The sequence below is a fragment of the Lepus europaeus genome, chromosome 10, assembly GCF_033115175.1.
Source record: "Lepus europaeus isolate LE1 chromosome 10, mLepTim1.pri, whole genome shotgun sequence".
NCBI classification, from domain to species: Eukaryota; Metazoa; Chordata; class Mammalia; order Lagomorpha; family Leporidae; genus Lepus; species Lepus europaeus.
Window position 1 is genome coordinate 105,145,224 of NC_084836.1, and position 26,715 is coordinate 105,171,938.

Genomic DNA, 26,715 nt, shown 5'->3' on the forward strand with positions numbered 1-26,715 from the left:
TGGCCCCCCTATTTCTTCTTGATATGCTTTTTTCTTTCTATTTTCTAAGAGGAATTAAAAATTTTTTTTAAGTATTTATTTGAGAGCAAAATAGAGACAGAGGCCGAGTTCCCATCTACTGGTTCACTCCCCAAATGTTCTCAATAGCTGGGGCTGTGACCAGTTAGAGCCAGGAGTTGGGAACAGCATTCCAGTTCTCCCACATGGGTGGCAGGAACCTAATTACTCGAACTCTCACCACTACCTCCCAGGGTCTGCACTGGCAGGAAGCTGGAGTCAGGAGCCAGAACCAGGAGTTGAACTCAGACACTTTGATGTGGGATTCAGGCATCTTAACTGTTAGGCCAAACTCGTGCTCCTTAGGAATAATTCTTCACTTAGCTCTTTAGGCTCTGTTTAAGTAGATCTTCTCCCTTTATGGAATAGTTGGGTGTGCAGCGCTCTCAGAGGAGTATTTTTTACTGGAGTTTTGTTTCTTGTATAAGTAAATAGACGTTTTTTACCTCCAAGTTACTTTAAGATGTTCTTTAGATATCAAAGCCAGACAAACAAATGAAAAGTTTTGATTAGCCAGTTGTTTTCACTTTGCTTAACAACTAGTTCAGCCATTTTGGACTGGACGTAGGTATAGGGTAAAAGGATCAATGTTGTTGTATCGGAAAGACATCTGAACTGTGAATTGTGGCTCAGTTGTATTGTTGTGTATTGTTGACTGCATGTTCAAGTGTTCTAGGGTTTTGTCATATTTCCTTTACACACACAGTGCTTGTGTTAACTGTTCAGGATGCTGCATGTACAGGAGTATAGTTTTGTCCTAAATAAATCTCCATTGTCAAGTTCAGAGATGATTAAATTAAGTGGTATTGGGGATGATGAAAGCCTTGACTCTTTTTTTTTTTTTTTTTAAAGATTTATTTGTTTGAAAGGCAGAGTTACATGACGGGGGTGGGGGGTCCCTTCCATCCGATGATTCACTCCCCAGTGGCCGGAGCTGAGCCAATCTGAAGCCAGGAGCCAGGAGCTTCTTCCGGGTCTCTCATGCGGGTGCAGGGGGCCCCAGGACTTGGGCCATCTTCTGCTTTCCCAGGCCATAGCAGAGAGCTGGATTGGAAGTGGAGCAGCTGGGTCTCGAACTGGCACGCATATGGCATGCCGGCAGTTCAGGCCAGGGTGTTAACCTGCTGCGCCACAGCGCTGGCCCCAAAATCCTTGACTCTTGAGCCTATGAAATATCTTATTTTTAATACTGAAGGCGTTAGATGTCGAAGCTGACATTTCCAGTATAGACATAAAATATGTAGTATTTGAAAAGCTTCACTTAGTTATATTGATGTTCTGTTTTATTTTTGAATTTGCTAAATTTGATGGCATTGTAGACATGGTAGTTTTCCTTACTGGAACTTCCTGTAAAAAGGTTTGTATTAGGAAAACAAGCTCTTGCGATAATCATACTTTCCCTGCATTGGTAGGATACTGTTCACACTTTGGTTCTCTTTTGCATTGTAATTACAACAGTTAAAGATAGCTCCAGGTTTTCAGTATTCTCACCAGTTGGCCATCTAAACTAGGTTGTTACCATAAGGTTAATACAACTCAGGATACCCATATTTAATTTTATGAGCATTTTAAAACATCACTTTAAACTATAATATGCTTTAAAAATCTTGTTTTCAACTTGGATTGTTCTTCTGTAGCTACATTTTAAAATGTCAGCTCCTTTACCTGCTGTGTCAGAACGTACACATGCTGTGTACATGTCCAGAGAAACAAAGAAGAGCTTCTGAGGCAGACAGAGCAAGGACTAGTTATTCAAGTGTGTGCAAGTTGACAGAGCACTTGCTTGAGTTTTTCAGATAATTTAGTATTGGTGAGAACTTAATATTTTGAAATATCTAATTATGTTCTTATTTATTTCTCTTCAAAGAAAACTGGGACCAAAAGTGGTAGTGATGTAATTTTATAGTTGAGAAGTTATGTGCATAGAAGCCAGGAAATTCAGTAATGTTCCCCCAAGCAATTGTAACTCAGGCATGTTACATGAGGTTTTTATGGCTTAATATATGATGCCGTATAGAGTAATAGGATATACTTCATTTTGTATATGTAAGAGAGAAAAATTACAGTTTTTGTGGGAGCCGTAATTTTGCATATCCAGATTTCAGATGTGTGTAAATTTCCAGTAATAATGTAGCATTAATATATGTTTGTATTTGAGATAAATATCTGTGGATGCATCTAGAGAGTCTTGAATTGTAAAATTGATGTCATTGGCTATACTTACTGGAATGCCAAAGAGAAAGCCTCAGTTAAGGAGCATAAATTCAAGAATTTGTTTCAAAACTGAAGCCTCACTTAGTCTTGCTTTCTGGAGCAGTTGACAATTAGGAATGAGTTAGAAATGTTCATCCATGCAGTGAAGTAAATGAAAACCTTGGTGTTAGATTAACAAAGAAATGAAAATGATCAATTTTTTTTTTCTTTTCTAAAATTGTATTCTAAGTCTTCTAGTTTTTTTTGTTTGTTTTTTTATCATACCTATGTGACCTCACGTAGACTGCCTTAAGTTCTTTGGGAGAAGCCTAGAGCAAAAGAATTGTGAATTGAGAATTTCTTTGGTATAAATTAAATTCTCTTTTCTTTTCTTTTTTCAGCCAAATCAAATAGGAAGCTCACTTTTCTGTACTTAGCGAATGATGTCATACAAAACAGTAAAAGGAAAGGACCTGAATTCACTAGAGAGTTTGAATCTGTCCTTGTGGATGCATTTTCTCACGTTGCCAGGTATGTTTCTGTCTGTCTGGTTTTAGAATGCATTGCCTTGTTCACCTTTTATATTTTCTTTTTCTGTGATAGCCTTTGTAAATTGACAGCTCCTACTTCTCAGCTCTGTGGAGGCCAAGATATGACTTTGTGTTTTGCTCTTCACTTAACTGTCTCAGAAATGTAAACATTTTGATACATTAAAGAAATTGAGCCTAATACTTGAAGCACATCTTTTCTCCCAAATGAATTCATTTGTTGAATTTGTTTCTTGAGTGAAGTGTTTTCCTTGGTTTGGCTGAGTTGTCTCATTTGCTTATGATTACAAAAAGCTGAGTAGTCTGAGGAGTCATAGTACAGCCCAGCAGCCAGAAGTCAGCTGCTCCTGCCTTGCTTGCTCTTTGGATGTCGAGTTGATTGGCAGTGCAGCCATTTCCGTACTGCAGGAGTAACTAGTGTGGAGCGTTAGGTGTTTGCTTGTTGAATTGCGCTAAGTCTGCTGCTGTTTTGGGGCAAAGAGAACTGAGCATAGAACATGCATGTAGCTGATATCATACATCATCCAAGCAGATGTCAGATTAAAAGGTTTATAAATCGTTTTTATGCATCTGAAAACAAAAACTTCTGGGGGCACAGCTGAGGTGCCATGGAGGAGCAAAAAAACTTTTTTCAGTAGACTATGATGTTTATAAGAAAACAGCTTAAAAAATAAACCTACTTGCAAAAGGAAGCGGGAAATGGAGAATAGGACTCTAGTGGGTTAAACAAAAAAGTTGTTCCAGGGTCTGAAGTGTAAATGAAAGACCTTAAATGTGAAATTAAGTCGGTACTCCTTGAAGGATTTGAAACATCTAAATGAATAAAATGAGAAACTCGGGAATGCCATCTAGCTTTCTAGAGATGAGAAAAGATGTGTTTGTCAACTACATAGCTGGTTGTTCCTTGGATGAACTTGAACACTGAATAGCAGAATGTGTTATTAACTTGAAAAAATAATTATAAGAGTAAAGTTAGAATATACTGCTAGAGTAGGTATCTGGAATTGTGGTTAGACATTTTCTTGTTTTGATAAGGTATACTTCACAGCTTATTGGGCATTAGAGAGAAAGCTCCCTTGTGCTGGTTCACGCCCCAAATGCCCACAATGCTAGGCCAGGCAGAAGCTGGGAACCTGATTACTTGAGCTATCACTGCTGCCTCCCAGAGCCTGCAGGAGGCTGGAGTCAGGAGCTGGAGCTGGAATCATATCCAAGTACTCTGATATAGCACACAGGTGTCTTAACTGCTCGTCCCAGATGTGTTAACTTCTTGGGACAAAGTTTTGAAATTCATAACGGGATTTCATCTATCTTGTTAGTTATTGTGAAGCTATTGTAATATGACAGTACGTGGGAAAGTGCATGGTTCAGTTTCTGATCTACTTTGTTGGCTTGATCATTGTGTACTAAATTACAAGCTCCTTGAAGGGAGGGACCATTCTGTTTTGTTGTTTGCTATCCCAGGCACCTAGTAGTGTATGGCACAGAGCTGCTGGGCTGTATAGTTTTAGGAAATACCATTTATATAATCTTTTATTTTTTTAAAGATTTATTTACTTATTTATTTGAAACACAGAGTTGCAGAGAGAAAGAGTGAGATGTTCCATTAGCTGGTTCACTCCCCAAATGGCCACAACGGCCAGAGCTGCGCTGATCTGGAGCCAAGAGCCAGTAGCTTCTGGGTCTCCCACATAGGTGCAGGGACCCAAAGACTTGGGGCCATCTTTCATTGCTTTCCCAGGTGCTTTAACAGGGAGCTAGATCGGGAGTGCAGCAGCCGGGCCTTCAGTTGACACCCATATGGGATGCTGGCATTGCAGGCAGAGGCTGAACCTGCTATGCCACAACATGGGCCCCTCCTGACCTTTTTATTAGAATAGAAAGTCCAGCAACTACTTCAATCCTGACGTACCTTATCAAGTAGTAATGGCCTGTTGCATGCTCTCTGTACATGTTTTCTATGGCCAGTTGAACAAGGATAGTTGCTCTGTTATTAATGACCATATTGATTAGGAGTATAAGCCCCTGGCCTCTTACCCTGCCCCCAAACAAGGCAGAGAAGGCTGCCATGTTCATAGTGTACATTTGATTGTAATACCAGTTTAACCATCCAGATTGCAAGCTTTGTTTTCCTCAGAAGTGCTGCCTTGTTTTTTTTGTTTGTTTGTTTGTTTTGTTTTGTTTTGTTTTGTTTTTCTCAGTTCGGGGGCAATGGCATGTCCTTTTTCCATCATAAATATTTGAGTGCCCTCTGTGTATCAAGGGCCTGGATCAAGTACTGATCCAGGCTCTAGGGGAACAGCGGTGAACAAGGGAGGCAAGGACAGCTCACTGAACATGATGCTTCAAGAAATCAGTGGCATGCACATAATACAATAGAATGTTTTTTTTAAAGATTTACTTATTTATTTGAAAGTCAGAGTTACACAGAGAGAGAAGGAAAGGCAGAGAGGTCTTCCATCTGCTGGTTCACTCCCCAATTGGCCACAATGGCCGGGGATGCGCCGATCCAAAGCCAGGAGCCAGGAGCTTTTTCTAGGTCTCCAGCGCAGGTACAGGGGCCCAAGGACTTGGGCCATCTTCTACTGCTTTTCCTGGATGGCAGAGAACTGGATTGGAAGTGGAGCAGCCGATACAAACTGGCACCCATATGGGATGCCAGCACTGCAGTTGGCGGCTTTACCCACTATGCCACAGCGCCAGCCCCAGAATGATGTTTGAGAGTGGATCCTCATCCAGCCAGTATAGCTCAGGAAGGTCTCTACACAAATGATAAATGATATTTGAGGTAATCGTGTAGAATAGGGCAGCTATTCAGAAGTACCCGTGGTAGACGTAATCTTGGCCTCGTAAGAGAAATAGAAGAAAGGCCAGTATGACTAGAAGAACATGTTAGCAAAAGGGAAAGTAGCAGGCACCAGTTGTGTATACCCTGTCAGCCTTGGGGAGAATTAGAATTTTATTCTAATGGATTCTTTGAAGACTTTTAAGCAAAGGAATAATATATCCCAACATATATTTTACAAAGATCGCTTGGTAGGCATTTGGCACAGTGGTTGAGATGCCACTTGAGACATTTGCATCTCATTGGAGTGCCTGGTTTTGCATCCTGACTCTGCTTCCAGTTACAGCTTGTGAATGTGTACCCTGGGAGGCAGCAGGTGATGGCCATCCACCTGCAACTCCCAGACTAAGGTTCTGGCTCCTGGCTACAGCCTGCTCCTGCTGTTGTGGGCATTTGAGGAGTGAACCAGTAGATAGATCTCTCTCTACCTTTCAAATAAAATTCAAATAATAAACAACATTTATTTTAAAAAGTAAAATGAATCAATCTATTGTTTTTTGTTTTTGTTTGATAGAGTGGACAGTGGGAGAGAGAGACAGAGAGAAAGGTCTTCCTTTGCTGTTGGTTCACCCTCCAATGGTCGCCGCGGCTGGCGCACCACGCTGATCCGAAGCCAGGAGCCAGGTGTTTATCCTGGTCTCCCATGTGGGTGCAGGGCCCAAGCACTTGGGCCATCCTCCACTGCACTCCCGGGCCACAGCAGAGAGCTGGCCTGGAAGAGGGGCAACCGGGACAGAATCCGGCGCCCTGACCGGGACTAGAACCTGGTGTGCCGGCGCCACAGGCAGGGGATTAGCGTATTGAGCTGCAGCACCAGCCGAATCAATCTATCTTTATAAATGCCTTGGTGTGGAGAATGGATCGGGAAGGGCAGGGAAAGATAAGGACGTGAGTTTGGAGGGGATTGCTGAAGTCCAGGCAAGCTATCACAGGGGCTGGGATACAGAAGCTGTGAGAAGATAATAGGAATTTGCATTTATTGAAAGCTTAAAGTTGTAGATAAATTTCCTGTTTGTTCTCCGCCCTCCCCTGCATCCATGTAAAACTGATAAGATTTGTGGGAGTTGAGAAGCTGGTAATGAGGAAAGGTAGAAATCAAAGATGACTTCTAGGCCGGCGCCGTGGCTCACTTGGTTAATCCTTTGTCTGCCGCGCTGACATTCCCATATGGGTGCTGGGTTCTAGTCCCGGCTGCTCCTCTTCCAGTCCAGCTCTCTGCTGTGACCCGGGAGGGCAGTGGAGGATGGCCCAAGTGCTTGGGCCCCTGCACCCACATGGGAGACCAGGAAGAAGCACCTAGCTCCTGGCTTCGGATCGGCATAGCAACAGCCATAGCAGCCATTTGGGGGGTGAACCAATGGAAGGAAGACCTTTCTCACTGTCTCTCCCTCTCACTGTCTGTAACTCTACCTGTCAAAAAAAAAAAAAAAAAAAGATGACTTCTAGGTTTTTGAGATAACTGGATGGCTGCTGGTGCCATTTACTGAGCTGGAGATAGGGAAAAGATTTGGTGCAGGAAACCAAGCATTCTGTTGTGGCCATGTTCTATGTGAGATGGCCAGGAGATACTCCAAGGGGTGATGTTAGATAGGCAGAGGGATAAAATAGTCTGAAGCTTAATAGAGAATGGGTCTCTGGAGATATAAATGTGGACGTTGTCCCCAAATACAAGATGTTTTATTCTTGTATTGTGAGTGTACGAGACCACTCCCAGGTTTCTGGAGTCCCTAGGAGAATTCACAGTCGTGATTTATTACAGTCACAGACTATGAAGTCAGCAGAAGGAGAAGTTGCATGCAGTGAAGGCTGGAGGACTCGGGTTTGAACTTCCAAGAGTCTTCTCCTGGTGGAGTCAAACAGCAGTAGATGATGACTACATGCATGAGGTATCATCTACCAGGGAACCTCATTGCCCAGGGCCCAGAGTTTTTTAGCTGGGGTTGGTCATGTAAGCATCCTCTGCCAAAATTCCAGGCTCCCAGAAACGAAGCAGGTGTTCATTTTGAGCCTTGCTCACATAGTTTAGCCAGAGTAAACTGCCTGATCATTAGGAAATGGTAGGATCCCACTCACGAACTCCCGAGTTCTCCAGTGTCAGCCGAGGACTGGCCTTGTCAGTGAGCCCTCTAAGGGTCCCTGGCTTTCAGTGGACTCTTTTCTGAATAGTTGTAATGGAGCATTTCTGCTTCAGCTTCACATGAGCTGCTATTGAAAGTGCTGGAAACAGTTAGAAAAAATTCCTGTCCCCAGCCAGCCTGCTGGGGTGGGATAAGATGGAAACACACATCAGAGTGGTTGTACCAAGGAAGTTCCAAAGACCTGCAGAGGAGGAAAAGGCCTGGCAGGGCTGGCTTGGCAAGGCCCAGGGCATCCAGCCAGCACTTCAGCACAGTTCTGTTTTTGGGTATATAATACACATTTTTCACTTCTTAAGGTCAGTGATGCTAGCTGTATTAGAAAAGTGAGCAGTGATTAATTGTATGAAAAATCAGAATTAAGATACATACTAATTGTGTTGCATGTAATACTAGGTTGCATAGGTAATTGATGGCAAAGATTTTTTTAGTGATTTTTCACTTAAAGGTGTGTCATTTTAGGGTGGGGTTAATACAACTTGAAAAGATAGCTCCTCTGTTATAAAACATTCTTGCTTTAGTCGTCTCTGATTCCAGGTACTAGTGACTTTCAGTTCACTGGAGTTATTTACTTCCAAATCTCATCAGTAAAAAGTTGAAGCAAAACACTGACTTAACTCTAGTACTAAAAGAAACGATCTCCCTGGTTAATTGCATTCACTAATGAAACTACAACTCCTTTTTGGCTTTAGCTTTCACAATGAAATCCTTTGAAAATGTGGATTGAGTATCAGTTTCCACTGTATAGTAATGTGGCACAAACTAATCAAAACCTAATCTTTGAGTCCCCAGGAAAGGTGGATGGTGAGTGGGTACTGTGGCTCTCCCCACCCTGGCAACTAAACTTTTTTTTTAAAGATTTATTTACTTGAAAGGCAGAGTTACAGAGAGGTGGGGGGGGGGGGGGTGTCTTCCATCCGCTGGCTGCAAGGGCCAGAGCTGAGCCAATCCAAAGCCAGGAGCTTCTTCTGGGTCTCCCGCGTGGGTACAGGGGCCCAAACACTTGGCCCATCTGCTACTGTTTTCCCAGGCCGTAGCAGAGAGCTGGATGGGAAGTGGAACAGCCAGGACTTGAACCAGTGCTCATATGGGTTGCCGGCTCTGGAGGCAGCGGCTTTACCTGCTACGCCACAGCTATGGCCCCAGCAGCTAAATTCTTGATAAAAATTTGTTTTCAGGATTGGTTTCTCTTTCTTTTAAGTGAACAGAGAGAATCTGCAGAAAACATATTTTATGTTAAAAGCACCAACCAGTTAATTAGTTAATTAAGTTCTGATTAGTTGTGATTTAGTTATAATTACTGTTTCTCTAAACCACACATTTGATTGCATCAGAGACTTCCCGTTGCCTGTGGGCCACATGCTTAAAATGACAATCAGGGCCCTCTAATTTAATTTCATTCTATCCTTCTAGATTCTTCTGTTCTTTGCACACAGACATTATATATTTCAGCTACCTAGATTACAGCTTGTCCTCTCTCTGCCTTGTTGCGTTTTTGGAGTTCCTTCAAAGGAGAAGAGATAACATAACCAAAGGCACATGTACAAAAAGGAACAGTTTCTGAGTAGACATTATACATGGTTGAGTGTTACTAGCGTGTGAAGCCCCAGGGCAGGTACGGAAAGGAAGTGAGGCTGCAGAGGTCTGAGGAGCTACTGGTCAAGAGCAAGAAGTCAGGGCCTAAGCCTTTTTCTTTGTATTCCAAACACAGTAAGCGTTCATAGAGAGAGCTGTAAGTGCTTAGTTGATTTCTGGCTTGAATGACCTTGATGCATTAGGTGATTGTTGAAAGTTAACTAACTGTGTGGGCTGCTGAAACATACATGAATTTTTTTTTAAATCAAAAGTTGACAGACACTGTGCTTGTTCTAGGAGATAACAGGTAAATCCCTTCCCTTGTGGAAATTATGTTGAAACTGAAAGTTAGACAACAAAGAAGCTAGAGGATAAGGTATATGGAGAAAAATTCAGTATGGGCAGCGGGTGTGATTTCCAATGTGGAGATGAGGGAAGGACTCACTGAAAAGGAGGTGGGTAACTAAACTTAACACCTGAAGGAGCAGAGGGGCTGAGCTCCGTGGCCCTGTGGGAAATGTGGGTCCTGGCAGGGCAAACTCTTAGATGCAAAGGCCTGAATCAAGACCAGGGTAGCTGTTGTAGTAGGAGGGAGGCAGGGAAAGAGTGGATAGGAGTTGAGACCAAAGAAATACTGGGTATGATTGAGAAAGACTCTGAGGGCTTTAGAAAGACTTTCACATTTATTCTGAGGGAGAATGGAAAGAAACATTGGAAGTTTTGCATAGGAGTGACATGATCCACTTTAGCACAACAGCTGGAAGTTATCTTTTTAAAACTTAAGGACAGGAGTGGAAGCAGGAAGACTGGTAATAGTGATTCAGTCAAGAGATAGCAGTGGCTTGGACCAGTGCATAACAGAGGAGGAGGTGAGATGCAAGTCATTTTTGGACATTTTAGTCCTTTGATTCCAACTCAGTAAAATTTCCCAACTACTGATTGCAAAGGAGTACCAGGGCAGGCCGAACCTTATCTGCATGGAGTGTTAACATGAACTTTGCAGAAGTGCTGCTGGGGTGGGGTGGGGGGGCGGGGGGGGGGAAGAATTCCATCTCAGTTGAGTTTGGTATGGTGTCTTCTTGAAGTTCCTCCTAATGATTTTTGACATAAGATACAAAGATGATGAGGTATCTCTTGAATTATGGTCAGTGCATAGAAGATCATTGACATCTAACCAGCTTTACAAAACAGAACAATCCACAGTAACAGAATGGGTGGGGAGCACGTTCATGTTCCATTCAGAAAGTCTTCTCCCACTCTTTTACTTGCTCTCTGACATTTTATGGTAGGCAGCTGGTTCACAGCGTGCTAGTTGCAGTCCTCATACTTAGTTTTGACAGTGTCATGTCAGAAAAAAAATTAATGATATAAATTTCAGATATAAATCACAGAGGTTGCATTGTTCTCAGTGTGTCCTAAGATTATTGGTTAGATACCTTTGTGTGAACATGGAATACAGACTTAGCCCAGAAATGATATAAGTTAAGTTGAATTATGAAGTTGAAATCAGTCTTGGCATTTATGTGTATTCAATTATATTTATGCTTGTAAAGATGTTGATATGTCAACACTAACGAATTGTAGTAAATTTTGTAGTTTAAACATTTGGGTTTTTTACAAATCTTTTTTAAAAATTATTATTCGTAAATGTTTTGGTCAACTTTAATTTCCAGTGGAATATCTGGCACTACATTTTTAATTAATTCCTTCTTTAAAAGTAAGCTATCACAATTGATGTGATCAGTTTTTGGAATTCTGTCTGTAAAACTCAGCCATTGGCTTTTTGCTCCATTTTCCTATTTTTCAAACGCGAGAAAGATTACTTCCATAATGTGATCCTCTGTTGTCCCCTCTCCTGTAGTTTCTGGTCAAGTTTTGGGTATCCAGGTAACACAACCTGTGCCTTACTCTTCCTTCTGTTTTAAATATGTAAATTAGTCAGTTGTTGGTTTTTTTGTTTGTTTGTTTGTTTTTCAAATGTAGATCTGTCCTAATTAAAACCAAAAAATCTTAAGCTCATATATATGTTTTCATCTTTTCTGGGCAGAGAGGCAGATGAAGGCTGTAAAAAGCCTTTAGAAAGATTGCTGAACATCTGGCAAGAAAGAAGTGTGTATGGCGGCGAGTTCATACAGCAGCTGAAGCTGTCTATGGAGGACTCCAAGAGCCCTCCCCCGAAAGGTAGAGACATCACCACATGTTTACAGCTCTTGGTCTTTGCCTACTTTCGAATCAAATATGAAAAGCTGCAGTGGGGGTTGCTGTGAACCACCAGCGATTTTATGATTCTTCAGAGATGATCATGAATGATGGTGAGAATTTATGTAGTGCTCGGGGCGTGTCAGCCTGGTTCTAGCACTCACGCTGCTCATCCTCACACCCTACCTTGGGCTCTGTATTCTCCTTGCCTTTCTTCTGTCCTTCAGAGACTCTGCTTGCACATGGGAAAGGAACAGCAAAATTGGTTAGAGTTGAGGAGTTACCTAGAAGTGCCCTGGTTAAGATTTTACAGGATTTTGTCCTAGCCCTGCCATTACCCACTGTAGGAACTTGAATAAGTCTCTTAGGCCTTTTAGAGCTTGGTTTCACTGAATATAGACATGAAATATACTTTTAATGATTGTCAGTTTGCTATCCAAAATTGATTTTGGTCTTCACTGAACCCAAGATATCCTTACAAGGTGTGAACATATGCATGCGTGTGGATTTTGCCAAGTCTTTCATAAGAACTTAGATTACTTTTTTCTTCAAAGAGTAAGATCAAATGTTATATTGTTATTTGGTATTTGGCTAGTTGCAGTTTAGTTCTAGTTGGCATAAAGTATTTCTAAGCTCAATCTGCTCGGACTGTATAGATTCTCATTGTCTGAAAGATAAAGTACAGTGTTAAGAACCCTTTCTAGGCCAGCGCCGCGGCTCAATAGGCTAATCCTCCGCCTGCGGCGCTGGCATACCAGGTTCTAGTCCCAGTCGGGGCACCGGATTCTGTCCCAGTTGCCCCTCTTCCAGGCCAGCTCTCTGCTGTGGCACAGGAGTGCAGTGGAGGATGGCCCAGGTCCTTGGGCCCTGCACCCGCGTGGGAGACCAGGAGAAGCACCTGGCTCCTGGCTTTGGATCAGCGTGATGCGCTGGCCGCAGCGCACTGGCTGCAGCGGCCATTGGAGGGTGAACCAACGGCAAAAAGGAAGACCTTTCTCTCTGTCTCTCTCTCACTCTCCACTCTGCCTATCAAAAACAAAACAAAAAAAAAACCCTTTCTAACCTACACTAGCCCACTGTTTCTCCCCCTGCCACTCCTTCAGGTACTTTATATCCTTTGGCCGTGTACTTCCTTCGTGTTCTGTATATCCCTTGGATATCCTCTGGGGGTTCTGTTGGCACCCCTTCTTTTGCAACTGCTGTTAACCTCTGCCTGAGATGGCCTGCCCCTTTCACCATGTTGTGAGCTCGTCATCCAAGAATATTGCTCTAGTACTGACATCTCCCTTGCTGTCTGGGTATATGTAGCCATTCCCTCCCTGTTCTTTGGTACTATGTACAGAGCCCAGCTGTGATTAGCGTATGTGATAATAACATTTAGCAATACTTTATTGTATACCCTTATGATCTCTTCCAGCTCGAAAAATAAATACGTTTAAAAAAGGGATACATATTTTGTTTATTTGAAAGACAGAGTTACAGAGAGAGAGAGAGCTTCGGTCTGCTGGTTCACTCCCCAAATGGCTGCAACAGCTGGGGCTGGGCCAGGCCAAGGCCAGGAGCCTGGAACTCCATCCAAGTCTCCGATGTGGGTGGCAGGGACCCAAGCACTTGGATCATCATCCACTGTTTCCCAGGTGCATAAGTAGGGAGAAGGATCTGAAGTGGAGCAGGTGGCATTGCAGGCAGTGGCTTAACTTGCTGCGTCACAATAGTAGCCCCAGATTATATGCATTTTATATTAGGGTAACTCCTCTGGGACCTTAAAGGTCAGAGGCTTTCTAAGAATGACATAAATGCTTTTAGACTGCAAGTTGTTTTACTTGGAGTTATTAGAAAATAATAATTTTGGGGTTATGCTTCTTTGGATTCAGATAGTATCCTTTGGAGGTATTCTGTACAACTTTGGGGAATTAACCAGCATTCTTTTCTTCCTTCCTTTTTTTTTTTTTTTTTGTTAACTTATTTGAAAATTGAGAGAGAGGGGGTCCTCTATCTGCTGGTTCATTCCCCAAATGGCTGCAATGAAACTAGGAGTCAGGAGCTTCCTCCAGGTCTCCCTTGTGGGTATAGAGGCCCAAGCACTTGGGTCATTCTCCACTGCCTTCCCAGGCACATTAGCAGGGAACTGGCTCAGAAGAGGAGCAGCCAGGACTCAAACTGGCATCATATAGGATGCTGGCACCACAGGCATCAGCTTTACCCGCTATGCCACAGAACTGACCCCCAACAGTGTTGATTTTTAAAAATACCTTTGGTGAAGTAGAGTACTGAAAATGGATTCTTTTTTAAAAAAAAAATTTTTATTTGAACAGCAGAGTTGAGAGAGACTTCTATCCACTGATTCACTCCCCAAATGGCCACAATAGCCAAGGTTGGGCCAGGCTGAAGCCAGGAGCCTGGAGCCTCTCCAGGACTCTCACAAGGGTGCAGGGACCCAAGCACTTGGTTTATCTTCCTCTGCTTTCGCAGGCTCCTCACTAGCAGGGAGCTGGATTGGAAGTGGAGTGGTTGGGACTTGAATTGGCATCCATATGGGATGCTGGTGGCACAGGCGGAGGCTTAATCTACTACCCTACGATGCCAGCACCAAAAAAGGGATTCTTGAAGCTAATGTTGAATTTCAGTTTGGGAGTTTGCTGGACACATGCTTTGAGTCAACAGCTCTGTGAGATGCTGTAGGAAAGAGCAAGAGAGGGAGAAGTAGTTCTGCCCTCAGAGAGCAAATGAACAGATTGGGGAGTTTGTGGTGCTGGTAGTATTGAAGAGAACTCTGTGGGTTTTCCGAGTTTTTGAGAGTCTAGACAGACAGTGACAGTAACCGAGGCAGTGTTCTCTGTGCGGAGAATAATGCTGATCTAAAGATAATTATATAATCTATAGCTAATCTAAACTATAATCTAAAGGTAATTACTGTTTAGTCTGTAAAGGTTGAAATCACACATGAAGAGGTTACATGTGTCTGTTAATCCCAGCTCAGCCCCCAGATCATGGGTAAATCTTTGTCTTTAATCAACTTCATAGAGTTTACCTTTGAAATAAAAATTTCTTCTGGAACTTTGACAGTTCTTTCGCCTTTGGAGAATGCATGAGCTTAGGAATTCTGTTTCAGAGCTTGAGTTTGTATACCTGTCTTCCCAGGTGCAAGACCCAGATGTGTTCTAAAGTTGCCTGTCTGTTCCTGGGAACACTGAAGGTGTTGCTTGACTGAATATAACTTTATTGTTTGCTTGAGTCACTGTGAATCAATGCAGTTGCAGAAGGATTTAGAAAAGGTAGATACAAAGAACTAGCATTTGTTGAGCACCTGTTCTTACCAGCCTGTCTACTGGCTGCTTACCGTGTTAGTTTATTTTAGATCCTTACACCTACTCTGTGAGTCCGGTGTTGTTTCATATTGCAAATGAGGAAATTAAAGTTGAAAGGGTATAGTGATTTTGTCTGAGGGAATATATTGGTAAGTAGTGAACTCAAACTCATCTGTATGGCATTAAAGCCAGTGTTCCTCACATTGTACTTTCTCCTGAAAGTACGTGGCTTCAGTAGATGAACTATGGAGTGAATTCCTGTGCAGGCTACCCAGCTTTCCCAGACCTTTGTATCGTTCCAGTACTCAGTCTTTTCAGAGCTTTGAGATCCACCTCTGTCATTTCTAAAGCTATGTGATCTTAGGCGTGGCTTCTGATCTCTCTGGGCCTCAGGTCCTCTATACAACATTCTGTTAATGAGATGCAATACCTTGTGGAATGTGGTAGGATTTCTTGAGATGATGCAGGAAATATGATATCAGTGGGGCGATGATAGGATTTTTATTTGCACTCCCAGTCCTGATATCTAATATTTTGAGTTTTTGTTTGGGAACTGGGACTTTGTGTAAGGCTGGAAGATGTGATCACTGAGACCGTGAGCTGTAGGCCCAGCCTCCCTGGATGAGGGCTGGACGTGGCCCTCTGTTCAGTGAGGTGATAAGGGGAGAGATCTCAGAGGTTGTGCCTCAGTTGTTTGCCCTTTATTTGTCACAGGCTCTTTTTTCCCCAAGTAAAGTTTAATGTGATTTTACAGTTTTTTCCTTTACTTTACAGAGAAGGGGGAAAAATGAGGGAGCTTTTACAAGTAATATTTCTTGATTCTTTTCTCTTTATAGAAATAAAATCTGAGGATTTTTTTTTTTTATTCTAGAAAATTGCAGGAATATCCTTTAGAGAAGCAAGCTTTGCAGGCAGAAGGCTGCATTTTGTAATGTGATTTGGGAGCCTTCAGGCCAGCTTTTTACCTTAAGATTAGTTTCGCAATCTGCCAATAACGGCTGAAATTCTGCCGTACTCACGTCTGTCAGAGGCATTTCCTAAACCCTCAGGTAGCCAGGGTAACTTGAAGGTTAGCGAGGGCTCCCTGGAGATGCAAGGACACATTGGAGGATAAAACAAAAGGTGCACAATATGAGGACAGAGGATATTGACCACCTGTGGTGTTTATCCTGTCTGTAAGAAGGTGGTTGCATGTGTGAAATCAGAGTGTCAGTAAGCACCGCAGTCAGAAGCCGAGCTTATCTTAAATTTACATGTAGAAACAGCACTGATTTCATAGCGTATTTTAATGGCTGTCTGACTAGATAAGACTACTGGGCATCTTAACTGCTAACTTGGTAGCAATGGTGGTCATTTCTGGCCTCGTCCTAGGCTTTCCATACTCTGTTTCTATACTGCTTCCAAGAGGTACACTCTCCAGCCTATCCACTCTTTCCTAGGCACTGTAGGGACATAGAGGAACAAAATACTTAATGTCTCCAGCAGAGGCAGGCTTGCCAACAGCCACCCAGGTAGCAGGAATGGGCACTTTGAAGGAGAGGCCCAGCGTGTGGGAGTTGGGGTGCTCCGGATAACACGGCTGGATGACTAGCCGGCTTTCAGCTGAGGGGAAATGAGGATCAACAGAGGCCATCCCAGGGTTTTGAAGAGATGGATGGAATGAAACTAGTGTAGGAAGATTCGTTTACCAGAGTGTGGTCTAAATTGGGGTAGAAGTAGCTGGAGGTGGGGAGACCAGTTGGGACAGCAGTCTGGACAAGGCATCATAAAGGGCAGATTGCTGATATGAGGCCCTGCATGAGAAGGGGACAGATGCTGGTGGTCTTCAAATCTTTGTACTTGGAAGATGGCGTCAGTAGGAGTTTTTCAAAGTGGAATTAGGGAGCGTAGGCAGTTGTAACCCTGTAGGGGAAATGATGGATAAGTTCGTTTTCAGAAATGGAAATTTCAGTTTGCAGCACAATAGGTCCTGTAGGTTAATTTAGGAGTAAAATGGGAAAGTAGCATGATAATGGTCCCATTACACCCTCTTCCATCAGGGTGGCAAAGGACAGAAATGGCCCTGAAACTGTCTTTTTTTTTTTTTTTTTTTTAATCAATTTGTCTTGAGTCTTGTAATGCTCTGAGTGGCAGCACGAAGCAGTACCAAGAACTCTCACTAGGAGACAGGACACATTGGCTTGTGGGACCCAGACCTAGTCTAAGCTCCCTGGCTTTGGACAAATGAAACCTGTGGGCCTTGGTGCTTCTCCTGAATGTGAGCTGGGAAAAGCAAAGATACAGGTCCAGCTAAGGTCTTCCAGCTTCAAAACTGAGTGTTTAGTGTCCCAAGACAGTGAGTTTTGTTTCTTTATGTAATTAGTTCTGTCTGATAGTTTGCAGACTGAAGGATTTCAAGTTATTTTTTCCTACCTTCTTTAGTGTATTTAACAGTTATTGATTATTTTAGGCATTTGAAAGCAAGTAAAGGCATGTAAATTACATTTTTGATCTTATACTCAAATTCTGGTTTGTTTGTTTCCCAAAGGCAGAGTTAGCATGGAAGAGACAGAGGTCTTCCATCTGCTGGTTCACTCCCCAGATGGCTGCAGTGGCCAGGGCTGGGCCAGGCTGAAGCTAAGAGCTTCTTCTGGGTCTCCCATGTGGGTGCAGGGGTCCAAGGACTTGGGCCATCTTCCACTGTCTTCCCAGGCTATTAGGGAACTGGATCGGAAGTAGAGCAGCGGGGACTTGAATTGGTGTCCATATGTGTCGCTGGCACTGCAGGCAGTAGCTTATCCCACTGTACCACAGCGCGGGCCTCTTGTACTCACATTCGAATAACTATTTTTACCACTTAAATGCTGTTGAGGATAAATGTCTTTGTTGGTCAGGCCACACACTACTAATTAACAAGGCAGCTGCGGTGTATGGAGTACTGTTAGGTAGTTCATGTGAAATTAGATACTAATAGATTTTCCATTTACAAAGATAGGGTTCTTGGGGCTGGTGTCACAGGCACTGGCATCCCATATTGGCACCAGTTTGAGTCCCAGCTGCTCCACTTCCTATACAGTGCCCTGTAAATACATATGGGAAAACAGGAGAGGATGGCCCAAGTCTTTGGGCCCCTATACCCACTTGAGAGACCTGGTCTGTCTCTTCCACTCTCTCTAACTCTGCCTGTCAAATAAATAAAGAAGTCTTTGAAAATAATGCAATTCTTGTTTTGCATTGTAGTGCAGGACTAAAAAAAAGTGGCTATGTAAGCTGAAAGCACGCAAAGTGATCTTAATCATCAATGGAGAAAATTGTACTGTGACTTTTAAGAATTTTTGTTCAGTGTTAAAGGACAGAAAAACCAATAGTTTAGTTTAGTTTATAATTACTTATAAAATTGAAAACCTTAAAAATCTGTGTTTCTCAAGAGTAGCTTGAACAAGTCTTGCCTTCATTCATTTATGATACTGAACAGTTTTTTTTTTTTTGGTTTTTTTTTTTTTCACTTATTCATTTTCTTTGAGAAGCACAGAGAGAGGGTACTCCCTGCCTCTCATCTACTGGTTCACTCCCCAGTTGCCAAGGAGCTGGGAACTTTTTTGCTTTTAAAGATTTATTTATTTGTGTGAAAGGCAGAGTTACAAAGAAGCAAAGGCACAGGGAGAGGTCTTCCATCTGCTGGTTCATTCCCCAGATGGCTGCAAAGGCCAGGACGTGCGTGCAGGGCCCAAGGACTTGGGCCATCCTCTGCTGCTTTCCCAGGCATATAAGCAGGGAGCTGGATTGGAAGTCAAGCAACTGGGACTTGAGTTGCTGGCACCCATATTGATGCCAGCCTTCCAGGAGGAGGCCTAACTTGCTCCACAATGCTGGTCTCTGCAAATATCTTTTTTCTGCCTTTGCAAATTGTCACACTTCTTCCCAAGTTTGGATCAGCTTCCAACATTTTGTCTTTTGTGCTCTCAATGCTGTAAAATATCTGTATTCCTTAAGTGTGAAGCTCGTGATGAGCATTGCTTCCTCCAGGACATCGTCGTCATCTTCATCAGCATCCCTTCCTTCATTTGTGTTGACGAGTTCGCCTTCAGCAGAAGTTCTCGGCCATGAGTCTAGAGTGTCTCTGGCGGTGGCAGGGCAGCGTCCCACAGCCATGTCTTCTTTCTCTGACTCCATTTATGTGACGTTGCTTTTCACTTCTAGCAATAGCTTTATTTAGGTTTTGTTTCTTTCCTGGCCTTTCATCTTCTTAGCAATTTCCTACTTTGATTATTTATTTTTATAAAATGTCATATGGATTTGATCGCTGGGAAACCAGGATGCAGCATTCAGTTTGTATGAACTGAGCAATGGACGTGCAGTGAGCAGTCACGGATAGGCTTAGAGGACGTGAGTGATTGCTCACTGATCACGACTGGGGGCTGATGTTGGCAATGCAATTTGACTCCATGCAAATACTCAGAGTTGATAGGGCAAGGTAACTGAAATTTAAAACAGCGTTGTTGGCCAACTGGTGTCATAGACCCATGCTGTTGTAGCAGATCCCTGCATGATAGGATCATGTAAACACTGCCTATATTACAGGAGCTACTCTTCCTTTCCTTTTCCTTTTTCTTCCCTTCCCTCCCTTCCCCTTCCATTCTTAGAACAAACAAAACATTAAGAAAATGTGGGGGCCGGCACAGTGGTTAAAGCCCCAGCCTGCAGCACCAGCATCTCATATGGGCATCGGTGGCTGCTCCACTTCCAACCTAGCTCTCTGCTATGGCCTGGGAAAGCAGTGGAAGATGGCCCAAGTCCTTGGGCCCCTGCACCCACGTGGGAGACCCAGAAGACGCTCCTGGCTCTGATCAGCTCAGTTCTGGCTGTTGGAATCATTTGGGGAGTGAACCAGCAGATGGAAGACCTCTCTCTCTCTGGCTATACCTCTTCTGTAACTCTTTCAAATAAATAAAATTAAAAAAAATTTTTTTTAAAAGAAAATGTGAAGAGTGGATTGGTCAGTTAATGTGGAAGGTAGAGAATGTGAGCTACTAGCTTGGTTCCAGAAGAACATGTTTAAGCAGAAAGTATTGCTAAGTTCTTAGGTCCCTAGTGTCCCCCTTTTTGACAGATGAGGGGGTACTTTTGTGGCATTAAGTAATTTGAGTACAGTGGAATAAGCATGGGTTTTGGAGTTACCCTTTGGATGAGTTATTCAATCTCCCTAGGCCCTCATTTCTCACCTGTAAAATGGAGATACTACATGTTAGAGTTACTGGAAAGATTTAATGTAGAGAAGCTATATTGCAACACCTTGCACATGTTAGAGGTCCAATATTTCCTTCCTTTCTAAACCTGAGTTTAGTATTTAGATTTATTTCCCATATTTGCTTGGCATTTATTTTGTATTTTCCAACAGGAACAGTTTTGGAATTAACATATCTATCATAACAGTGTTAAAGCATCCAGTACAGATTTTTTAAAAATGTAACCTGACAGCCTCAAAAGTGGTTCATTTTAAAACAGTAGCTAAAGTACTTTCTCTCAGTATCAATCACATGTCTCAATTACGGTTATTTTTTGATCTTAAGGTAAAGCTAGGTTTGCTTTATTTCTAAATGGATGGTCTAAAGGATGTTTGTGCTTAGAATTTTTGACAGTTTTGTTGAAGACTTTCTATTGTTTTCTGAAATGATTCTTGGAAAGCATTAACTCCCTTGTTTATGCACAGTAGTTTCTCTGTAAACCCTCTTATACATTGACTTGCTTTGTTACATTGTCTGCTGGATTGTCTTATCATTTTACTTCTGTTAACCTTTAAAAAAATTGAGGCTTTTTTGGTTATGAGGTTTTTGATGTTACTGTTTTCTGAGTTTCTCTTTTAGATAATTTTTTTAAAGGTTTATTTATTTATTTGAAAGTCGGAGTTATCCAGAGAGAGGAGAGGCAGAGAGAGGGAGAGAGGTCTTCCATCCGATGGTTCACTCCCCAGTTGGCCGTAATGGCCAGAGCTGTGCAGATCTGAAGCCAGGAGCCAGGAGCTTCCTCCAGGTCTCCCACGCAGATGCAGGGATCCAAGGTCTTGGGCCATCTTCTACTGCTTTCGCAGGCCACAGCAGAGAGCTGGATCAGAAGAGGAGCAGCCAGGACTAGAACCTGCGCCCATATGGGATGCCAGCGCTTCAAGCCAGGGTGTTAACCCGCTGCGCCACAACGCCGGCCCCAGATGTTTGTTTTTGATAGTATTTTTCTGGAAAGTCAATTTGAGATGACAGGTCAGGACCTTTTTTGACTTTTCAATAATGTGGGGAACTACAACAATTTAAAATAACTGGCATGAAGGTTACTATTAAATCATTTCTGAAAAGTTACACCACTTCTGCCTTGGTTTTACATGTGGCCCACTGTGTGCTTAGTGGTCAGCTCTCACCAAGGCAGGGGTGTGTGACTCAGATCTCATTTTTTTCTTTCCCTTAGCAACAGAAGAGAAGAAATCTCTGAAGCGAACTTTTCAGCAGATACAGGAGGAGGAGGATGATGACTATCCAGGAAGTTACTCTCCCCAGGATCCTTCTGCAGGGCCCCTCCTGGTATGTTTGACCTCCAGGGAAGACAGAAGCTTCAACCTCTAGCTGAAAATTACAGTCACAAGGTGGCGCCAGTAACCAATATTATGGAATGGCCAAAGGGCACTTCTCAGTCCCAGATGCAAGATCCCACCAGTGAAGGGTGCCAGCCAGCAGACCTCACTTTATTTTTTCATGCCACGAACTTGCAGTGGGTTTATTTTATGAAGTAGTTGGACTTGGCTTTTTCACTCCTAGAAATTAAAAATATTCTTAAAAGATGATTTTTGTGAAGAGGTAATGTTACAAAGACATTCACAAGTCTTCTGCCATGGCTTATCTCCAGTAGCATAGTGGTTTTATCATTAAACAACTCATTAACACCCAAAGACAGTCTCTATACTGGTAGCAAATTTGCTAAACTATTTATTTAAATACTAAAATATGAGATTAGTATTTAACTAGGTGTTTGTATAATTTGGCCCTTTGTATAAATTTTTTTAAAGGTTTATTTTATTTATTTGAAAGAGAGTTATACAGAGAGAGGAGATGCAAAGAGAGAGAGGTCTTCCATCCACCAGTTCACTCCCCAATTGACCGCAACACCTGGAGCTGCGCCAATTCGAAGCCAGGAGCCAGGAGCTTCTTCCAGTTCTCCCATGTGGGTGCAGGGGCCCAAGGACTGGTCCATCTTCTACTGCTTTCCCAGGCCATAGCAGAGAGCTAGATCGGAAGTGGAGCAGCTGGGACATGTACTGGTGCCCATATGGGATGCCGGCACGGCAGGCAGTGGCATTACTGACTATACCACAGCTTCAGCCCCTCTTTGTATAAATTAATCATGAACTCTATGCTTGATTTAGTTCATCTATTCACATTTAAAGAAAAGGAGACCAGAGGAGCAGATTAAGTAACAAGGCCATTGTCTTCATTTGAATCCAGACCTGTTCTGCTTCGTTGCCTGCACTCTCCTCTCTGGATCACACTGCCCCTTTAGCCTAAAAAGCCTTACTTTGTTACTCATAGGTATATGTAAAGCTTATGTAAATAGGAAGTGTTCAGATTTGTGTTTTGTTGAAATGATGAATTAGACTGGTGTTACATGACAGCCATGTTAGGTCCCGTACATTTGAATGCAAAAACAGTAAAGAGCATGCCTGGCTTATCCGCCTTTGGGGTAATCTAACTGCCACCTGCAGAGTTAGCTACTCCCAGGTCACTGTGAACTGGCTGACCTGTCAACAGGGTGTGTTTTCTGGTAATTTAACATTCCCTTTTGATATACACAGGATATGTATTCTGGTTTGCTTTTCTTATTTCTTCCTCCTTTGTGTTTGTAATTAATGACACTTTTTATTATGGGAGTGATTTTCATCTTGTCAAGCAAACCCAAGAGAAATGAGATAACACACAGATGTCAAATATAAATATACACACACACATACCTTTGTTCTATACTAGAGATTATTCTGTGCTGGAAATAGTGCCTCATTTGAAAGTAAGCAAGGTAAACCAGACTCCATATTCCTTCTTTCATTTTTTTCAGATGTTTATTTATTTATTTGAAAGGTAGAGTTAGAGATCTTCCATCCCCTAGTGCATTCTCCAGATGGCCACACAGCCAGGAGCCAGGAGCTTCATCCAGCACACTGGCATTGCAGGCTGAAGCTTAACCAGCAGTACCACACACTGGCCCTTGACTCCGTTTCCTCCCTCCCTCCCTTGCATCCTTCCTTCTTTCTTTTTTAAGATTTATTTTATTTATGTGAAAGGCAAGAGTTGCATAGAGAAAGGGAGAGAACAATTTTCAATCCACTGGTTCACTCCCAAAATGGCCACAATGGCCAAGGCTAAGCCAGAAACCAGGAGCCAGGAGCTTCATCTGGGTCTCACCTACATGGGCAGGAGTGCAAATACTTGGGCCATCTTCCTTTGCTTCCCCAGGCCATTAGCTGGATCAGAAATGGAGCAGCCAGGATGGATGCCGGCATTGCAAGTGGTAGCTTAACCCATTAATGCTATGCCAGCCATGCCTCCATTTTCTTAAGTTGCCGAAAACATGTCATTTATACTTTTTTGAAAAAAGAGTTACGTAGAATTTTATTAGTATCCTGTCATGGACTTGGAAAAATTAGTTTTGTACATTCTTTTAGAATCCATATCACTCCTGGCCGGCGCCGTGGCTCAATAGGCTAATCCTCCCCCTGCGGCGCCAGCACCCCGGCTTGTAGTCCTGGTTGGGGCACTGAATTCTGTCCCGGCCACTCCTCTTCCTGTCCAGCTCTCTGCTGTGGCCCAGGAAGGCAGTGGAGGATGGCCCAAAGTCCTTGGGCCCTGCATCCGCATGGGAGACCAGGAGAAGCACCTGACTCCTGGCTTCGGGTCAGTGTGGTGCGCCGGCCGCAGCGGCCATTGGAGGGTGAACCAATTGTAAAGGAAGACCTTTCTCTCTGTCTCTCTCACTGTCCACTCTGTCTGTCAAAAAAAAAAAAGAAAAAGAAAAAGAATCCATATCACTCTCGTATTAACTCTGGGACTAAGAACAATTTTTTAAAAAATATTTTTTCTTGAGAGTTACAGAGAGAGAGAGGGAGGAGCAGAGAGAGTTCTTCTATCCACTGGTTCATTCCCCAAGATGACTGCAACTGCCAGCACTGAGCCAGGCTGAAGCCTGCAGCCAAGAGCTTCTTCCGGGTTTCCCATGTGGGTGACGGGCTGAAACACTTGGGCCATCTTCTGCTGCTTTTCCCAGGTCATTAACAGATAGCTTGGTTGAAGTGGAACAGCCAGGATACCAACCAGTGCCCGTATGGGATGCTGGCATTGTAGGCAGTGGCTTTAGCCAGCACACCGCAGTGCCAGCCCTAGGAACAATTTTTTTTTTTTTTAAAGAGTCTAGAATGGGTGTTTTTAGAGTTTGCCTCCACCTCATTTAACTCCTAATTTTCTTTAAACTCCGTATGTCTTAATGGATAGTGTTGTTGGTGTTCTCACTTCGCAGACAGAGGAACTCATCAAAGCTTTGCAGGACCTGGAAAATGCTGCATCAGGGGACGCTACTGTCCGACAGAAAATTGCTTCTCTGCCCCAGGAAGTACAGGATGTTTCTCTTCTGGAAAAAATAACAGGTGAGAAGATGGGTTTGGGTGAAAGATGAAGAAAGGTGGACGTAACTGTAGTCCTTTCATAAAGCATCAAATGCTAGACATGCTTAGGTCTTCAGGTGTAGACTACATGGGTACTGGGGCTCTGCCATCTTCAGATCTGCAAATGTAGCTCACATGCTGAACAAAGAAGCGCTTGGAATAGTCAGACTTGCGTGGTGATTCGGAAAATTACTGCAGAAATGCCAGCATGTCCAGCCTCTGGCCTTCTAAACTAAGGTCTGTTGAAAACAGTGTAAATTGTGTGTGGGAGGGGCACTTATGACCCTCCAGCATTAAGAGAAAATGATTGATGATTCAGGCCAAGCAATTTGTATGCCATACACTGTCAGCCCTGACCATGAGTCAGTGTCAGAATTTCAGGTGTGTGTGGTCATTTTTGCCCTAATGATGATCACCCCCAGTTAAACAGGGTGGTTGACATTATTCCTGCTTTCCATGTAGGAAATGGGAAGGAAGGAAGGAAGGAAACATGTGCTAGCCTTCACAGGAGGACACTGTGTGCCAGGTGTCTGTGTGATGATCTTTGAAGTCCACTGAATGTATGGGAGGAAACCAAGCCTGGTGAGAAGTGGGTGTCTTGCCCGTGGTCACACAAGAAGTGGATCCTGGGGTTCCACCTTCTGATGCAGTGCCTGTGTTCTTCCCACGTGCAAGCTCAGCCCTTTCGTCCCGCACTCTTCTAAAGGCCACCTCCTCCTCCAGTCCCCTGACTTGGCTGCTTTCAGCCGTCTTCATAGCTGTGAGAAGGAGGTTGAGGTGACTGGAGAAGTCTTTCTTTCATGCACTGAGGCCCACTGTGTGGTAGGTGCTCGTGGTGTCCCCGCCTTTCCCCTCATGGGTTAAGTGCGTTTAGAGGGGGAGAATGATTGAGGGAGCTTGGTGACAGGGAAGCCTTTTCTGAGAGAGACTGCAAAACTTGGGAAGTGATCCTTGGGATTGTGGAAGAGCAGCTCATGCCGTGAGGCAGAGGGAATAGTGCATGGAGAGCCCGTGAGGCCAGGGTGCTCCACTGGAGAACACAGCCTTCTGGTGGGGCCCACAGGCCTTCTGCCACAGCCCTCATTTTCTTTAAACGTTTTTTGGAGTCTTTTTTTTTTTTTTTAAATCACTTGAGAGGCCAAGAAATGGGCAGAGACAGAGAGAAATCTCCCATCCACTGGGTCACTCCCCACATGCCTCCATTGGCCCTGTGCCAGGCTAGTAGCTGAAGCCAGGAACCCAACCCAAGTCTCCCATGTGGGTGGCAAGAACTCAGTTATTTGAGCCATCACCCTTGTCTCCCCGGGTCCACACCATCAGGAAGCTGGAGTCAGGAGCCAGACCCAGATACTGAACCCAGGCACTCTGATATGGGAGCTGGAGTCTTATATCACTACCCCAAACCTCATTTTTCTTAATATCAGAATCAAAAAATGCAAAAATTGAAAATAAAATATATAAACCTTTAAAGGTCTTGGGTAGCTTTTTAAGATACTTATTGTGATTATTAATTGTGGTAAAACATGTATGACATACAAGGGTAAAACACACACGACATCAGACTGTGCATTTCAGGAGTAGTGAGGGCTTTTACCGTGCTGTGCAGCCAATTTCTAGAATTCCTTTCATCTTGTAAAACTGAAACTCTGTACCCATTGAACTGTGACTTCATTTCCTCTTTCCCAGCCCATGCAGCCACCATTCTTAAATCCTGTTTTCCATCTGTTCCTTCTTTGCACCCTGCCGCCGAGTATGACTGGTAAAAGTAAGTTGCGTATCTTAGTTGAATTGTCCTCGTATTTTTCTGATGAATATGCTATTTACTTTCTTTCTGTCTCTTTCTGCTTAGTAAAAATTAGTGTTTTTTTTCTTCTTAATTTTTATTCATACATTTTAACATTTTAGTAGAAGAAAGCGCTCATCTGCTTCATTTCCCAAATGCTAGCAGCAGCCAGGCTGGGTCAGGCCTAAGCCACAAACTCAATCCGTGTCTCCTTTGTGGGCGACAGAGCCCCAGCTACTGGAGACATCATTTTGTCTCTATGAATCATAAAAAACACGTTTCCCATTTTCTCACATGGGAGACATTTTTTCTTGATCCCCTGGCTTCCTGTAGCTACTGTCTCATTTCTCGATTGTGTTTAGTGTAATATCCTGAGTGGATGCTATGTTGTCTCCTCTTCAC

The 26,715-nt window shown here is 43.2% G+C and overlaps 1 protein-coding gene across 1 annotated transcript in view; it reads left to right on the plus strand.

Annotated features, from left to right (window-relative positions):
* The window catches only part of RPRD1B (regulation of nuclear pre-mRNA domain containing 1B), a 58,185-nt gene that overhangs the window by 4,051 nt on the left and 27,419 nt on the right, over positions 1-26,715 (plus strand). Inside the window, exons 2-5 of the mRNA XM_062204187.1 lie at positions 2,652-2,781; positions 11,401-11,534; positions 21,296-21,408; positions 24,386-24,512. Of these exons, the coding sequence (XP_062060171.1) occupies positions 2,652-2,781; positions 11,401-11,534; positions 21,296-21,408; positions 24,386-24,512 (504 nt within the window). The remainder of the gene's footprint in view (positions 1-2,651; positions 2,782-11,400; positions 11,535-21,295; positions 21,409-24,385; positions 24,513-26,715) is intronic.